Source organism: Rhipicephalus microplus, chromosome 9, assembly GCF_043290135.1.
Source record: "Rhipicephalus microplus isolate Deutch F79 chromosome 9, USDA_Rmic, whole genome shotgun sequence".
In the NCBI taxonomy this organism is placed as follows: domain Eukaryota; kingdom Metazoa; phylum Arthropoda; class Arachnida; order Ixodida; family Ixodidae; genus Rhipicephalus; species Rhipicephalus microplus.
The window spans coordinates 48,368,587-48,387,114 of record NC_134708.1 but is presented as its reverse complement, the minus strand read 5'-3'; the positions used below and the strand labels follow the sequence as shown (position 1 = coordinate 48,387,114).

The 18,528-nt window shown below is 50.0% G+C and overlaps 1 protein-coding gene across 1 annotated transcript in view; it reads right to left on the bottom strand.

Annotated features, from left to right (window-relative positions):
- The window catches only part of LOC142771742 (ATP-binding cassette sub-family A member 2-like), a 44,153-nt gene extending 26,790 nt beyond the window's left edge, over positions 1 to 17,363 (bottom strand). Inside the window, exons 1-6 of the mRNA XM_075873603.1 lie at positions 17,170 to 17,363; positions 16,149 to 16,461; positions 14,927 to 15,080; positions 12,937 to 13,062; positions 11,471 to 11,728; positions 232 to 488 (exon numbers count right to left, since the gene is read on the bottom strand). Of these exons, the coding sequence (XP_075729718.1) occupies positions 232 to 488; positions 11,471 to 11,728; positions 12,937 to 13,062; positions 14,927 to 15,080; positions 16,149 to 16,461; positions 17,170 to 17,336 (1,275 nt within the window). The 5' untranslated portion in view covers positions 17,337 to 17,363. The remainder of the gene's footprint in view (positions 1 to 231; positions 489 to 11,470; positions 11,729 to 12,936; positions 13,063 to 14,926; positions 15,081 to 16,148; positions 16,462 to 17,169) is intronic.
- Between the last annotated feature and the right edge of the window lie 1,165 nt (positions 17,364 to 18,528).

Here is an 18,528-nt window from a genome sequence, read left to right as displayed (position 1 = left end):
GCGTGTTCAAAGGAGCCACATTTACCGATCGGGAACGCGTGAGAGCGGGGTAGTTACATGTCTTAAACAGCTGAAGTGATGTCCCCGTTGTGCTCTTAGTTTATTGTTACTCTTTTTTGCGCTTCAGCTGTTTAAAAAGTTATGTGCCCATGCTCAAAAAACATTGCGCGGCCTCATTAGGATTGCGGAGGCTATGGGAAAATCCAGTGGATAACATCGTGAAAAGTTCACCTTTCTGCCATCCACAACCAAATTCTTGGCCACGGCGCCAGACGGTCGCTGTAAAGACACGGCGCCCTCTTCGTAGGCGGAAGAGTCCAGTGCACTCAAGGCTCGGTCCTGCTTGCGGATCCACGACTCGAGGCACAGCAGGAGCACGAACGCCGCCAGCCCTTCAACTGAGAGGGTGATGAACTCGTAGAAGGCGGAGTATGTGTTCACGTCGAGTGGACGGATCATGTACTCGGAGGGGTCCGGAGAGTCCTTGTCTGAAAGCACACAAAAACACCACGTCCCACTTGCTATGTATATGTAGTGCATGATCATCATGATCATATTCTTGGCCATCGCGCCGCGTCTCTCACGCAGCTCATTCATAGCTAGAGCTAGAAAAAAGAGAACGAGCTCACGCGCCTGGCGTGTCGGACGTGGACAGCCACCGATGCTCCGCTTCAGGCGTGAAATAAAGTGGCGAGATCGGCAAGGCCCCGTCGGCCGCCTTCGACGCCATCTTACCTCTCTCTTCTCTCACCGCAACATATACCTTTAAGAGTTAAGCACCATGCGAGTGTGTGTGTCTCCGCTCTGGCGCTGATTAGCCTACCACACCATAACTGCTGGTCTCATATTTTACCCACAGTCTCGTCGATCCAGCGTCTCTTCTCTCACGTAACAATGTGACTGATATCCATCCATGCATGACATCATTCAGGGCACCATACTGACTGGGATACTGGCCACTGGTTGCAGCGGTGAAAGACTACCGCTGCAGCCACTGGCGTATCGGCAGAAATTCGCTCCGGAGAGGCCACGTCTTTGATCTGGAGTGGTGACCCCACAGGGAAATGTGGACGTCAGCGGTTGTCGCGCTCAGTGTCCCCTGGCATAATGAAACTCCGAAAGGGGCACGTGCTCGGTGTGCCAGCCCCTGGATACGCCACTAGCTTTAGCCTCGTGGATATATGCACCACGAGACTCGGGGAACATATGTAGAGTCGAACGGTCACCCTATACTGTGACCTTCGCGCTGCATAGCAGCGAGTGCGCACGCACACCTTATTGTAATAGCATCACCGTAAATTTGAGGCATCGCAAACAAACTTCGTGCGAAATAACGGAAGCCTATTACATTGACTAGCTAAAAAATTATGCATTCATCGGTTGTCTTACTTGAAGAAATTTCGCTACTGTCATCTATTGATTGAGCATGTGATGACAAGTTGTGCTATGTCCACCCTTTATAGTTTTTTGCGACGAGATTGCGCAATCTACGGGTGTTCAAGTGAAAGTTTTCAAAAAGGTAAGCCAGATGTTAGATTGCGCCCGTTTGTGTTTATCACCTTTGTCTCCGTGTGCTCGTGCAAGAACTTCAAGATGAATGTGTTCCAACTAGGCCAAATCGCAGTCTCACTCGGAGCTAAAGCTTAGACAACAGCAACTTCCTTCGTCAGAGGCCTGGTGAAGGCAAGCATACTCAGGTCGGCAAGTTGGCACTGGCAGCCAGAATAGTGGGAAGTAGGCATGGGGTGCCGCCACCCCGTACTTTGACCTGCCTCCGTTTCACCCCCTAAGATCAAACATAAAACACAACGCACAAAATCCCCGAGATCAGTGATTGCTCTGAAGTGTTTGAGCACGATGCGCTTGCAATACAAGCTCGATTGAAGTTACTATGCGCCAAGGCCCGGTGCATAGAAGGCGCGACCATTTTCCCGCTATTCCAAGACGGCGGCTGACACTATAGGTGCCAACGCTCCCTTATTCCATCACTACTTTTCCATGTACCTGTATAGCAAAGCACGACTATACCCAAACTAAATCCCCATCTCGTGGTCCGAGCGACTTCGTACAATTGGTCAGATAAAAAGAAAAGACAGGGAGGTTAACCTAAAAGAACTGGTTTGCTACTCTGTGCAGGGGTGGGAAAATAAGGGTCAGAAAGTGGATAGAGATAGAGAGAAATAAAATAAATTAGGGAAAAAAATTGGCAGCATATCCACGGGGTCAATGATGGAGAGTAGGGCGAAGCATTCGTCCGTCCATTCGTTCTTGCTTCCGTCCGTCCATGCGTCTGTCTGTGTGAACGTGTATGCGTCCATCCGCCCGTCCGTGCGTGCGTCTGTTTGTGCGTCCATCCCTGTGTTCGTCCATGCATCCACCCCTGCGTCCGTTCAAGCGTCCATCTATGCGTCTGTCTGTGTGTCCGTTCGTCCATCTATTCAACACTCCAAGTACCACCATCTCACAGTTTTACGTCATATATTCCCCATATATATGCGGACGACATCTGCATCTAGGCTTCTGGAGCTACGCGCCCCCAACTGCGTGCTCGACTACAACGTGCAGTGACCATCACAGCAAGGTACCTACGTCGCCAGGGTCTCACACCGTCAACTGAAAAATGCGCAATGCTTGCATTTACACGAAAAAAAATGACACGATACCCACTAACTGTGAATGGAACAGAAATTCGTGCTGTTGTGCAACACGAATTCCTGTGTGTTGTCCTCTACCGGAATCTATCGTGGTCAAAACACGTCACAGCCTTGAAGTCAAAGCTCAAGAGTTTTGTTCACGTTCTTCGGGTCATGGCCGGAGCAAGTTGGGCCCTTCGGAGGCAGCTCTCCTGCAACTGTACTAATCTTTATTCGTAGGGTACTTGCGATACAGCATGCCCGTGCTTTCAAGTATGAAACCCAGTTGTGCGAGCATGCTAGAAAGCATCCAAGCTCAAGGATTGCGCACATGTTTGGGCTTACCTCAATGCACATCAACCAAGGAAACTCTCGCCGAAGCTCGGGCTTGTCCAATCAAAGTATATGTGCTCTGCGAGCCTCTTCGAGTCCACCTTCGCCTGTTGACTCAACACAGGCAACATCCCCTATCAGCGATCCCTGCCAGCCACCGAGACTGCAGTTATTCAAGAGCTATATCACGGCTCGAGAACACCATACCGCCAAGATTCTCTCCCCCGCGTGTTCCTGAGACACCTTTGTGGCTCCTCCCTAGACCACATATCATACTTCATATTCCTGGGATTATGAAGAAGTCCCTTGTATCATCGATCGGCCTAAAGCAACTTACACTGCTGCACATTTATACTATGTACGACGGTGTGGCACACGTATATACGGATGGATCTACCACGTCGCGTACCTCCGCCGCAGCTTTTACCATCCCGCAGATGAAGATAGCTCGACGTTTCAAGATATATCACAAGACCACATCAACAGCCGCGGAACTTGTTGCTATTCGGGAGGCAATACGTTTCATGTCGACAGAACCCGCTCGTAAATGGACGATAGTGTCCTATGCCAAAGCTGCTCTTCAGACCATCGATGGCTTCATGAGACAAGGTCCATATCATACTTTATCGATTGAAATAGCAGAGCTTCTTGGCATTGCTACAAAAAATGGACATGATGTAACATTTCAATGGATACCTGCTCATTGTGGCATAATGGGCAATGAAGCGGCGGACGCTGAAGCTAAGAGAGCTTTAAATAGTGCCCCGGAAGTGTGCATCGCATTTTCTCGACAAGACACTAACATCCTACTTTGACGCGTAATGCGCAACTTCATCTTAGAGCACTGGCAGAAACCAGAACACCAGCACAAGTGGCTGCACAAATGGGACCTGGAAATGAAGTTCCGTATGCCTCACAAGTTAAAGCGAAGCATCTCATGCATTATCCACTGCATTCGTCTCGGTGTTGCTTACACGAGACGTTACACCCACTTGATGGGCTGTAATGACACAGGTCCCAATTGTGGTCACTGTCGGTTGCCAGAAACGCTCGAACATATATTTTGCGACTGTCCAGCATATGCAAGCGAACGTCAGCAACTGATATCTTCGATTGGCCGATATGTTAGTCGACCATTAACCGATGAGGTTGATTGATTTGTTGGGTTTAACGTCCCAAAACCATCATATGATTATGAGAGACGCCGTAGTGGAGGGCTCCGGAAATTTCGACCACCTGGGGTTCTTTAACTTGCACCCAAATCTGAGCACACGGGCCTACAACATTTCCGCCTCCATCGGAAATGCAGCCGCCGCAGCCGGGAATCGAACCCGCGAACTGCGGGTCAGAACCGATGAGGTTGTGTTAGGTCCTTGGCCTGACGCCAGCAGCACACATGTGGTTATACGAGCCGTCATCGATTTCTTAGAAGCCACTGGACTGGATGCACGTCTGTAGAGTTACCCAGCTTAATAAGGACATATCATCTGTCTACCTTACCATCGTCATTCATCACTTTTTCACTCCCCAGTCACCTTTCCCCAGTGTAGAGTAGCAGGCCAGAGCAAACTATAGCTCGGGCCGACCTCTCTACCTTCCAGTAAATAAATTCTCTCTCTCTTCCCCATATAGAAGCACCGCATTCCAGCGGACATTCCAAGGACTAAACGGGAGGTGGCACACGCACACTTTCTTACGGCTTGCGCTTCGTTTCTACTTCCCACCTTTAACCACCTCGAGTTCATGGTATATACTACTTCACTGTATTCATGGCACTGTGGCCCAACGCTCGCTAAACCTTTCTAAAACCAAGGAGGTTACGCCCAGCGAGTATAACGTAGCAACCCTTTCTTGTCAGATAGTGCTCAATGTACATGCCAATGGCTGCTAATGGGGATCACAGCGTGCGCGTTCACTAAAACCCGAATGCTCCTGTCTCTCATTCCCCATTAGCAGCAATTGGCATGTACATTGAGCACTATTTTTTATTGTTCAACAACGCACAGAAGAAATCTCTCACCGGCACCACCTTGGAGGACAAAATGTTACTTGTTACACACTACTACAACGGCTACGAGGGACGAATGGGTGCCGCTATAAAAAGCTTCGCCCCTAAAAAATGCACATGCACACAAATGTAGGGCGTTCCGATCGCAGTCGTTTGGAGAGGCCAGTTGAACGCAAGAAGCGCACAAGCGCCTTCCCAGCTGACCCAGAGCTCGAGGCAGTCGAACCTTGGCTCGTGCGAAAGGAAGATGCACTCCACCTGGACAGAACCGACATCGGCTACGCTCCGGTCCCTGGTGTCCAGCGGCTCCCCCGGCTACGCCCCAAGGGCTCCAGTCAAGCGCTACCCCGGATCCCAACTGCCACCGAAGAGAATATATTACAACTTTATTGGTTTTTTTAACGTGCAGCAAAACCAGGTTGTGATTTAGACCCTTCATTATGGATGTCGAATTCGAAGCAGCCACTAGAGTTGTAACGTTGTTGTTAGTACCTCCTTGTGTGTATTTTATTTTCATGTTTGATCTAAAGTACATAGTTAAAGCGAAGTACGTCCGTGTGCATCCCTCTGGTTTCCATCACTTTATGGACGATGACACACCGATTTGTATGACACACTTTTCAATGCACAAGTTTATTAGGTGACTTTAATACCATTACGGATGTGAATGGTCAAGTGTACTATACTTTCTTAATTACTAAAATTTTTATTTCTGCTGTCAATAAATTATTTCTGCTGTAAATAAACTTTCATTTTGTAGCTGTCGTGCACTTATCTTTAAAAATGCCAGGTGCAGTATTGTTTGCGTTGATAATAATATGTATTACGCCCCTACCTCCCCTCTTGGTATTCTCGAGCTTTTACGTTAGATGATTCATAGATTGATATGTGGGGTTTAACGTCCCAAAACCACGATATGATTACGAGAGATGCCATAGTTGAGGGCTCCGGAAATACGTTACATGAACACATGAATGAATGAATGAATCAATCAATCAATTGTTAAGCGGTTTATTGGCGGACACTCAGCGATGATTCACAACAGCGACAGTCAATGCGGGGATCGACTCTCTGCACGAGCTGCTCTTCTTCTTATGAAAAGGGCGACCCACTAGAAGGCGCTGAAGAGAACGACCCACTATTCAAAGGCTTTGCCACAACTACCCCGGGTACGAAAAGGGAGCCGCCTGGCGACCTAACAGCTGGTTACAATGAGCGGGTCATGGTAGGCCTTGAGGCGCTCAACGTTAACAATGTCGCGTCCTCGACGACGCATGTCCAAAGATGGTTCAATGGGTTCAATCAAGTAGTTGACTGGGGAAGTGCATTTGACGACACGGTAGGGGCCTTCGTATTTGGGCAATAGTTTTGAAGATAGGCCAGTTGCAGTAGTAGGGATCGAGAGCCAGACGAGTTCTCCAGGGAGGAACGTGGGCGCAGTAGTGCTGGCGTCAGCGCGAATGCTTTTTTGCCGCTCTTGATCATGCGCAGTAAAGATCTTTGCAAGCTCTCGACACTCTTAAGCTTGGCTGTAGCAGAAATAGGTGCCCACTCAGACGGATCTGGCCTGTACGGAAGTATCGTGTCGATGGTGTGTGACGGGTGCCTTCCATATAATAAAAAGAAAGGTGAAAAGGCAGTAGTGCCCTCAGGGGCGGTATTATATGCGTAGGTGACGAAGAGTAGAATGGAATCCCAATTTGTGTGATCGGCGGCGACGTATTTGGAGAGCATGTCGCTGAGCGTACGGTTGAAGCGTTCGGTGAGGCCATTCGTCTGCCGGTGGTAAGCAGCAGTTTTGCGGTGAATAACGTTGCACTCTTTGAGAATGGTTTCAACGACTTCAGACAGGAAGACACATCCTCGGTCACTGAGCAGTTCCTGGGGTGGACCGTGTCGCAGAATGAATCGTTGGAGCAGAAAGGAGGCCACATCGCTCGCTGTAGCCGCGGGAAGAGCGGCCATTTCGGCGTATCGCGTGAAGTGGCCCACAGCAACAATGGCCCAGCGGTTACCAGCCGACGTTAGTGAAAGTGGCACATACAAATCGATGCCAACGCGCCCAAACAGCCTGGCAGGGCAAGGTAGAGGTTACAGACCTACCGGCGACAGGTCCGTTGAAGTTTTGCGGCGCTGACATTCTATGCAGGAGCGAACAAATTTCTGCACGTAGCGGTACATGCCAAGCCAAAAGTACCGTTGCCGAATGCGTTGGTAAGTCTTCGATACCCCGGAGTGCGCAGATTGCGGATCAGAATGAAAGAATTCGCATATGTCAGAGCGCAGACTGCGAGGTATGACTAGTAGCCACTGGCGGCCGTCACCGTTGTAATTGCGCCAGAGTAGGAGGTCGTCACGAAGGGCGAAATGGTGGGCTTGACGACGCAACGCGCGAGTGGATGGAGTGGATGGATCAGTCAGCAAGTCTATCAGTGAGGCAATCCATTGATCCTTGCGCTGTTCAGTAGCAATGGCATGAATACTAATCGAAAAACTGGCAAGGTGAGACACTGAGTTGTTGAAATTGTCGTCAGGCAAGGGAGAGCGCGACAGGGCGTCGGCGTCAGCATGTTGCCTTCCATTGCGGTACAGCACGCGGATGCCATAGTCTTGCAGGCGAAGTGCCCACCGGGCGAGACGGCCTGAGGGATCTTTCAATGGCGACAACCAGCATAGTGCGTGGTGGTCGGTGACGACATCAAATGGGCAACCATACAAATAAGGTCGGAACTTTGCAAGAGCCCAGACGATTGCCAAACATTTTTTCTCGGTGACCGTGTAATTAGTCTCGGCTTTAGTAAGCGTACGGCTCACGTACGCCACAACATATTCCGGGAACCCTGGTTTGCGCTGCGCAAGGACAGCGCCGAGGCCGACACCACTGGCATCCGTGTGTACCTCTGTAGGGGCCGTAGGGTCGTAGTGGCGGAGTATGGTAGGCGACGTCAACAAACGACGAAGTGTTCTGAAAGCGTCGTCGCACTGTGATGACCACGAATGGAGAGGCCCGTTACTTCCGAGAAGCTTCGTCAGCGGCGATATGATAGTCGCGAAGTTTCGAATGAAGCGCCGAAAGTAGGAACACAGTCCTACGAAACTGCGCAGTTCCTTGACGGATGTCGGCTTGGGGAACTCGGTCACGGCCCGAAGCTTGGCTGGTTCAGGGAGAATTCCGTCCTTGGACACGACGTAGCCGAGTATTGTCAGCTGCCGAGCTGCAAATTGGCATTTCTTTAGGTTCAGTTGCAGACTGGCGTCGCTCAAACGCGTTAAAACATGCCGAAGGCGTTGAAGATGCGTCGAGAAGTCAGGAGCGAAAACGACGACGTCATCGAGGTAGCACAGGCGCGTGTGCCATTTCAGGTCACGCAGAACTGTATCCATCATGCGCTCAAAGGTGGCGGGCGCATTGCACAGCCCAAACGGCATAACGTTGAACTCGTACAAGCCGTCGGGGGTGACAAAGGTGGTCTTCGGTCGAGCGTCCTCAGCCATAGGTACTTGCCAGTACCCTGAGCGCAAATCTAGGAATGAAAAGAATTCTGCTCCTTGCATGCTGTCAATCGCGTCATCTAACCGCGGTAGTGGATACACGTCCTTACGAGTGATCTTGTTGAGGCGGCGGTAGTCCACACAGAACCACACAGAACCGTCCTTCTTCGTGACGAGAACGTTAGGAGATGCCCAGGGGCTGCTAGAGGGGCGAATAACATCGCGGCGAAGCATGTCGTCGACTTGCTCGTTGATTACACGGCGTTCTGTGGGAGATACGCGATATGGACGTTGCCGCAGCGGTGGCTGTGCGCCTGTGTCGATGCGATGCGTAACGGTGGATGTGCGGCCGAGAGAAGGTTGAGCGACATCGAAAAAAGAGCGGAATTCTTCCAACAGGCCCAAAAGTTGGGAACACTGGCCCTGCGTAAGGTCGTCGTGTATGCAGGGACCGAATATATCATCGGATGATGAAGCACATGTCGAAACAGCACCAAGCGTACAGGAACTTGAGCAGTGCATGTCATCGGGTTTATCCATAACTTCGGCGTCTTCGATGGGTTCCACGCTGCCGAGACATTTCCCTCGCACCAACGTAACGCTGTACGGAGATGAGTTCACAACAAAAATAGTGGTGCTGCCGTGAGTGAGTTGCACGGTCGCGAAAGGAACCAGCAAGCTTTTTCTTATGAAAACACGATGAGATGGCGAGTGGAGTGCAGCGGTGTCAGAAAGGCTTGCGCAGTAGAGCGACACCGCAACGGACGAGTTTGCAGGCACTTGGGTGTCGTCTCTCACGAGTAACTTGCTTGCAGCAGATGGACTGTCAGCCGGCGTCAAAGAAGAGAATTGCATGAGTTCTATTTCTGCTGGTGCGCAATGAATTACGGCGTTGTGGCGGGAGAGAAAATCCTATCCTAGGATAACGTCGTGAGAGCATGAAGAAATTATGATAAATTCGACCGCAAACATCACGTCCTGAATCATAAGGCGGGCTGTGCACATCGCTGTAGAGTGAATGCTTTGGGCACTGGCTGTACAGAGGGAGAGCCCGCAAAGCGGCGTGGTCACTTTGCACAATAATCGGCTAAGTTTTTCGTCCATCACGGATCCGGCGGCTCCAGTATCTACAAGGGCAGATGCACGAATGCCATCCACAAGCACGTCTATCACGTTCGACGGGCTTTCCTGAGGGCTTCCGCTGTTCGACACTGTCGCAGCCCTTGCCTCGTGGACTGCGACGACTAGTTTTCCTGGTCGCCCTCGAGTGGACGTGGCCGCATTGGCGACAGTGAGCGACATCGTGGAGATGGCGAACGGCGGGTAGACGGAACGGGGCGGGACGACGGTGACATAGGCGGCGGTTGGTCATAAGAGCGGCTTGACTGGCTGGGAAAGTTGGAGGCGACCTGCGGTTGCTGCACACGATTGCAATAGCGTGCTACATGACCAACGCAACCACAAGCAAAGCAGATGGAGCGATTGTCTGCAGTGCGCCATTGGTTTGCGGGTCGCATCCATGTCGCAGAACGCGACTGGCGAGCCGGCTGCTGATATGAGTGCATGGTAGGCGGCACTCGGGGCACGTGGGTGACGCCGGCGTATGTAGGCGAGACAGTTTCTCCAAAGGCCTGGGGCCTCGCGATGGTTTCGGTGTAATTTTTGGGGAACAGTGACAGAAATTGGTGGGGGCGGCCTGGCAACAACTTGGGCGTAGCTGAGTGGCACAGATGCAGGAGGCGGCTGGTGGTATTCAGGGACGACCTCCGCGATTTCCTGCTGAATGGCTCGGCGGAGCGGTGGTAGCAGTGTACTTGATGGCTGTTGAGCATGTTGTAGGGAAGCAAAAGCCAGTAGAGAGACCTGGCGGGCAAATTTCTCACGCACGAACGACTTGATTTCGGCGAGCAAGGTTGCGTGGTCAGGAACTGCTGACAAGGCCGAGAGATCAGCATCACGTGGTGGCGGTCGACGGGTCATCAAGCGCTGCCGCCGCAGCTCGTCATAACTTTGGAATAACGTGATGACTTCTGCCACAGTGCGGGGGTTCTTTGCCAGGAGCATGGTGAAGGCATCGTCGGCGATGCCTTTTAGAACATGCGTGATTTTGTCAGCCTCTGACATCTTCAAGTCGACTTTCTTGCGCAAGTCAAGGATGTCCTCAATATAACTTGTGAAGGACTCGCCGGTCTGCTGGGCTCGTTCACGTAAACGCTGTTCAGCTTGCAGCTTACGAACGGCCGGGTGGCCGAACACGTCGACGACAGTGGTTTTAAAAGCGGACCATGTCGGGAAATCAGATGCGTGGTTGTTGTACCACATGCCGGCCACACCCGCGAGATAGAAAAACAGGTTGCTGAGTTTACCTGCCTCGTCCCAATGATTGGGGACGCTCACGCGTTCGTACATATCCAGCCAGTCCTCGACGTCGGTGCCATCCGCTCCGGTGAAGATAGGAGGGTCGCGGATGCGGGGGACACCGGGACATGGCGTCGGCATAGGAAGAAGCGTTTGCTGGGCGGCGTCTTGGTGCATGGTTGGAGGCACGGTACGGGATCGAAACTCCAAAGGCATCGAATGCGGACCGAAGGTATTTGAAGGGCACAGCACTCTCAGCACTCTCCACCAAATTGTTAAGCGGTTTATTGGCGGACACTCAGCGATGATTCACGACAGCGACAGTCAATGCGGAGATCGACTCTCTGCACGAGCTGCTCTTCTTCTTATGAAAAGGGCGACCCACTAGAAGGCGCTGAAGAGGACGACCCACTATTCAAAGGCTTTACCACACAATAAATAAATAAACTTTACTAGTTCTCTCTTCTGTATCATCGCGGAAAACGCAGTTCAGGAAAGCACAACACAGTGGAGCACCCGTGGTGCACATAAGCGTCTATAGCTTGTATATATCTCAAACACATGCGCACATCCTCCACCCACCCCCCACCCCCAACTTTTCTTTCTCTCCTCCTAATCAACAATAAAAACACAGCTTGACACTCACGTATGCAGCACTGCATCAGGGACAGCCTGCCCTTGACTTCCTTGGTTTGACAACGGCCCTCCAACTGCAGGCCCCCGTTTTGGCAGATGTCGTTCTCCCTGGCCAGCTGGATGATCTTCATCATGCCACGCGAGTACGAGAAGGACGGCAGCAGCCGCAGCAGGTTCAGAGCAACCTCGATGGCCGTGACGAGGCTGGCGCCGCTGACGTCCTCGACGTAGTGCTCCATGAACACCGAGCCCAGGCAACCGGCGGACGCTGCATTGCGAGGTATAAACAGACAACGGGATGCTTGGTTAACGCAATCGACAAGAGCGGGAAGGCAGACACGAGCGCTACTTGACAGTCGCAACGTCCGTAAATCCTCTCGTCACAGTTAGAATAGCTATCCCTGCTAATGCAGGGACAGCTTTCCCAACTGTTTGTTCGTCCATAATGGGCAAGTGGTATGCGATCAAGACCCTCTGTTGGCTTAAGCACTCGGTAAGTGGAGAAGGAGAAGTTGTAGGGTTAGAGAACCACCCTGCGAAAATCTCTTTACTTCAAGTCTTCAGCCACGTGAGCGTGGTAAACGAAGTCACAAGCGACTAAAATTGCGACTTTTGCAGAGCTTTTATGCAAAATAATGACGAAATTTTCAAATTTCTTAAGAAAATGAAAGTGTATTGATGTGATACGCATTTATTTGCCGCTTTCTTGACATTTTCAATATTTTAACATTTGGTTCATTCGGGCAGGTGCAGATATTCCTTAAAATCCTAATTCACGAGCTTTTAATGAATTCGGCCGAGCCGTTCACTGCAGTGTCTGCTTTCCGCTGCATTCTTACACCAAGCACGAGGGGTGCTTCAGGCCTTTTAGAGGTTAATGTTTCATTAAACTAAAATAGTATGTCCCATTACCTTCACAGTAACAAATTCTGTAATAAATATCCTCACGTGTATGGCTATCAGTTATTGCTAATTGATCTTGCTCGTTAGTTGCGCTATTATTGTATACATCATCAAAAGGACTGAAAGCTGAGCCAGTTGGTGATAGTACTTGACCATACAGAGTAGTCGTGAGCTGTGTGAAAAAAGCATACAATATTCCTGGATTATCAAATAACCCCCTGCAGCGAAATCACGATGTCTTACAAAACATATTTCTGTGCCTTAGGCTCTTGTAATCATTTTAGAGTAATTTTTTAAACAGCAATCAGCCACAGCGGTCAAGACATGATGGTGATAGAGTGCTGACGCGAAGTCCCAGTATCGAATCCCGACTGCAACTGCCGCACTTGTCTTTAGAGTAAAAATGCTGAAGGAACATGCGCTTAGATTTAAGCGCAGGTGGTTGAAATTACCGGAGCCTACCGCTATGTATATGCGGCACCTACATATTCTTTTTACATTGTAGTTTTGGGACGTGAAGCCTCACAGATTATTATTACGTTTCAGTACAACGATTGGGAAGTGGCTACTCACTTATGAGGAACAAGAGAATAACGAGCGTCGAGTAGGCCGAGGCCGGGTCCGAATACAGAAAGGAGCAGATGTAGATGAACGGGAGGGCAGCGTATCCGTGAAGCAGGTTCAGCAAAAATATCAGATCTGCGAGTGAATATCGTACAGTGGTGCGTCACGCCATTTCTGGAATAGCTAGAGCGCTACTCTGCGGCACGTTCACACTCGTACACACCCTGACATTCAAGCGCCAAACATGAACAGTGCTCAACTTTTGAAATGTCCTACCAACTAAACCGACAACTCTTTCACAACGCCCTCCACCAACGTATACGCGGTCCACCAGCGTGCGCAGGGGGTGGGGCTGGTCACATAAGAGGGTTAGCAGAGATAGGCAAAGTGATAGCAAGGAGGGGGGCACTGGGACTTGCAGGGAAGGGCGCGAGATCACTCTCATACAATGACATCATTGTTAAGTGGGCGCTGCAACAAACCAGACCCCCCCCCCTCTTCAATAAGTCTCGTTTGTGGCCGTGTAATTCGAAACCCGTGCCTTTGTCGCCCGGACTGTCCCCTTATAATAGAAGTGAAGCCAACATTAGCGACTAGAGTGAGAACGTGTGTGTTTGTGTATGTGTGTGTGTGCGCGCGCGTGTGTGTGTGTGTGTGCGTGTGTGTATGCGTTTGCGTGTGTGTGTGCGTGTGCGTGTGTTTGTGTGTGTGCGCGCATGTGTCTGTGCGTGTGTGTTTGTGTGTGTGCGTGTGTGTTTATGTGTGTTGTGTGTATGTTTGTGTTTGTGTTTGTCTGTGTGTGTGCGTGTGCGTGTGTGTGTGCGCGCGTGTGTGTGCGTGTGTGCGCGTGTGTGTGCGTGTGTGTTTATGTGTGTGTGTTGTGTGTGTGTGCGTGTGTGTGCGTGTGTGAATATGTGTGTGTGTTGTGTGTGTGTGTGTTTGTGTTTGTTGTGTGTGTGTTGTGTGTGTGTGTTTGTGTATGTGTGCATTTGCGTGTGTCTTTGTGTTTGTGTGTCTGTGTTCATGTGTGCGTGTGTGTTCGTGTGTGTGTGCGTGTGTATGCGTTTGTGTGTGAATGTGTGCGTGTGTGTGTGTATGCGTTTGTGTGTGTGTGTGCGTGTGCGTGTGTTTGTGTGTGTGCGCGCATGCGTGTGTGTGTGTGCGTGTGTGTTTGTGTGTGTGCGTGTGTGTTTATGTGTGTGTTTTGTGTGTGTATGTTTGTGTGTGTTTGTGTTTGTGTGTGTGCGCGCGTGTGTGTGTGCGCGCGTGTGTGTGTGCGTGTGTGCGCGTGTGTTAATGCGTGTGTGTGTTGTGTGTTTGTGCGTGTGTGTTTTTGTGTGTTGTGTGTGTGCATGTGCGTGTGTCTTTGTGTTTGTGTGTGTGTGTTCGTGTGCGTGTGTCTTTGTGTGTGTGTGCGTGTCTTTGTGTGTGTGTGTGCTTTTGTGTGTGTGTGTGTGCTCGCCGAGGAGAATAAAGTCGCCGGGAGCGAATTTGATTCTAACAAACTATAGTGTCCGGCACCTTATTTCCAATGCGAAAGCTTCCGATTTGCATCGTTCTCCGTCGCGCGTCGTCTGCATCCTTTGGTAATTGATATAACGATACGCTGAAATCTTTCCACCACCCAACACGATGTTCAGCATTGCGGAACACTGTAATGGTATTTGGCCATCCCTTTCATTTTCGGGTTCACGTGTGCGGCGTCACGGAAATAAAGGAACTATGTGCAGGCGCTTCTCAACGCACGCAACGGGGTAACATATCTGATTTCGAAATTGATCCTGTTAGCGCCGTTTCCAGGCGCGGTGAGCGTTTAGCTGGAGTCGCGAATTACTCTTTCTATTGTCTTGCGCTCCGTTTCCACTTCTCCGCTGGCCTACTGGCCCGCTTAGTTATTACTACTATGCGCTGACTTCATTGAGTTGCGTATATACCGAGAAACGGTCAACTCGGTACACGAACAATCATTCGGTTCAAAGCAAGGCGAAGACAAACTCACTGTAATCGTCGATGTCCAGCATTGTGTACGGAACGAGTTGCAATGGGAGAAGCACAATCATGGCCGTCCCCATGTAGAACATGAAATCGAACGCATAGTTGGTGAGCCAGTACAGCAGCGTTCCCATGCCGGCGATCAAGTGCAGCTGCTTCACCTACGAATAAAGTGGAAGCCCGATTCGTAGCCACATTCGAGGGTGCTCTACCATGCAAATCTTTTGTAAAGAGACAGGCGTGCGCACGGTTTCCCTTCTGGGGCGAGCGGGTGAGATGGGGAGGCGAAATGCTCACCGCAGCACTCCCTCCCCTACTGAGGCATAGCATGGGTCTGAAGACTTTGCGCCCCCCTTCCTTGTTAGGCGACTAAGGGCCGGACGCGACAGCGACCCTCCTGCACCCACACGTGCGCACACGTCTACGTACCGAGACACCTGTGAGCAAGTGTGAAATACTATGAGCAATTACTATGAGTGCAACATCTGGTGACTCTCGGTCCCAGTATGGCAAATTGCGGTGACGTCAGGTACTAAAAAAACAGTAATTATGACTACTTGTGCGTCACTAACGAAGGCCCTGAACGACGCGGCTGTGATGACGTCACAATATCTTGCGCAAGCACGTGACGTTCGCTTTCTGAACATTGTTTTTGAACAACTTGCTCTATAATCTTGAAGCAGACGTGCGTCCGATTGGTGTAGAATTGTGCGCATGTGCCTTTGAGGAGGAAAAGCCACAGGCTTCTTAAGTTGTCCACGACTATATAATAGTGTACCTTTCAAAGTACATGAGACCATAGAGTTTAATGCTTATACACTAGACTAACTCTGGCGCTGTATATGAGAACTGCAACGCTTGGGGCTTCGGCGAGCATGGAAATTATCGGCAGTACACGGATTAGTTTAATCCACGTACTTTACCTTCCTTTCGGCTTCGCGTGGTTTGAAGAAGCTTTGTCACGAAAGAATAGACAAATGTTCTGCAGTTGCGCTTCACCACCCCAATTAAAATCGAGTCTCGAACTTCAAAAGGGTTCGCTGTTTGTTTCAAAACGAAACCGAAACCCAGCAGTAAACGAATCCACAAGTGCGATTCGCCGTCTCCAAGTACGAAGACTAGGCCAATTAGTGCGCTATATTATAACCATCACTCCCATGGTCACTAGACGATCGTAGTGCCAGAGTTTCCTCTTGTTGATTTTAGGAAACTTTATATATGAGGCGTACCCCAAGCACCCTCTCGGCTGTCGGGAAGATGACGAAGTTGCTGCACATCAGGCTCGACACTAGCGGGAAGAAGATGGAACGCAGGACCTTGGGCAGCACCACCCGATACTGGCTGCTCCCGCTCGCGTGGTCGATCATCATGTCGGAACGACTGTGCTGCGCCACCTGCGCGTCCGTCACGCCGCGTGACGTCACCTCGAAGATGAAGTCCGCCGATTCGTCCTTCGTGACGTTGCGCAGTCGAGCCGTGTTGAACAGATTCAGCACGAGCGGCGCCAAGTGCTGTATCTGGCCGTTGTACCAGAGCGCGTTCCTGCGAACAGCAACGCCGGGGCAGAAGTGCGTCCAGTAGGATACTGCTGATGATGCGTTTTTTTTTTTTTAGGATGACAAATTTGCGTTTCGTTTTCTTTCATTTGCCGGTCTGTACTTCACGGAAGCATTATACCTGTGTACGGGTAGTAACAAACTCTTTCGTATCTCAATGAGAACTATGAAACTAACAGACAGATTGTTAGCTCTCACTTTTTTAACAAAGAAAAAGAAAACAAGTCCTTGAATTCGCCCTTTCTTCATTCTTTCATATCTTGCTTTAACTTACTATTTACAAGTAAATTACTGTAGATAAGAAAGAAGAGCTGCCTAATGCAAGGATCGCGTGTCATGCCATGGCGTCTGGCAGAAAGATTGTTCCATACTTGCCAGTATGGTTCCCCACTCAACACTATGGTTTCCAGTGACGCTGGCTAAGACTCAAATAGATTCACACGCCCAGCTGCACTAAAGGTAAACGGAGAGGCGACTTGCATCGCACTTCAAATGGTATACATCTGGCGCTCAATACGAACATCGAAAGGACAATCCAGCCAGAAAAGGCAAATGATGTCGCATACGCCTTATTTTGGCTTAATTTTGCGTTAGATTCATTTGGTTAGAAATCGGGCATGCCATTGAAAACGATTCCCCACTGTCCGGCTATAAAACATTTGAAGGTTGGTCGATTAAGAGGAACGATACCAACCCGTCCTTCTCCGTCATCTGCACACCGAAGTGAATGTTGAAGACGTATTTGCGCAGCGTCTCTTTCGCCACGCTGAGCAACGACGCGGTGATGCCGCCGCCTTTAGTTACCTTGACCACGTAAAATTGTTCTGGATTAGCGATCAGCGGCATGAACCACGTCTCCATGAAGTGCTCGTGCTCGTCCACAATGATGAATCCCTGCACAGCGAATAGACGAATGCATTGATTGATTGATTGATTGATTGATTGATTGATTGATTGATTGATTGATTGATTGATTGATTTCAAGGCGAGTGTTCCCGCACAGAATCTTCTTTGGAGTTTGTCTACGTGATGTCTAAGCGTTCAATTTTAACGCACGCTGCATCTTTCCCTAGTACGCTGCTTTCGGGTGGCATCAGTGTCCTCCAGCTTACAACTGTTTTAGCAGAGTAACATAATTACTCTGCTAAAGCAGGTAGCTTTCGTTGCAGCCAACTGCTTTTGTTGTAGCGGCGTAACGAGCTGGTATGCCTGCAAAAAACTCCGTTTGAAAGGGACGTAAACCACATTTTCAGGTACTCAAATCGCCTCAGGAACCGGGATTATTGGGTTTAAAATCAATCTTCACCACAAAAAATAACAAAAACGGAAAACACAAAAACAAATCTTCTATACGGTTGGCTCATAATATCCTTCAATTTAATTTTATTTTAACTGATTGAGCGGCCCGTAGACGAAGGCCGTGCGAAAAAGAAAACGAATCAAGGCTTCCAAGATTCAATCCCAATACAGATTCCGCGTGTCATATTTTGTGTGACCATTTCAACGCAGAATCATGAAGTTTTTCAGTGAAGGACTCGAAGCCGCCGACAAAATCCTGGAGCGAGCACTCACACAATCGATGGACTAGACCAACTCAAATTCACCATTGCGGAACATGGGAATGCTCCGCATGAGGTTACAGCGGAGGTTCTACATGCACAAGTCGCCAAGTTTCCAATTCCGGAAACTACTATTGCCTCCGCTCTGCTGTTTTCCTCGATTACGGACGAAAAGCGCGACCGAGGTTGCGCGCAGAATGACGAAAGTTCGTAATCCACAAATCCGCGACTAGGGAGTGGAGCATACGTGAGGAATTCTGCGCGGATCGAGCGGCTCTGAAACGACCAGTGGAAGGCATGTAGGCTCCCGATAGAACAGTGAAACAAATTCGCCGCTGTAGAGCAATGGATGGATGGTAAAACTTTATTTCGTCAGAAAGCAACTGCGGATGATTTCGTGTTAGATGGCCATCCACCCAAGGTTGGCGGCGACTTGTGTGGCCCACTCCACGACCCTTAACTGGACGACTGGGTCTGAGCTAATCAACACGGCC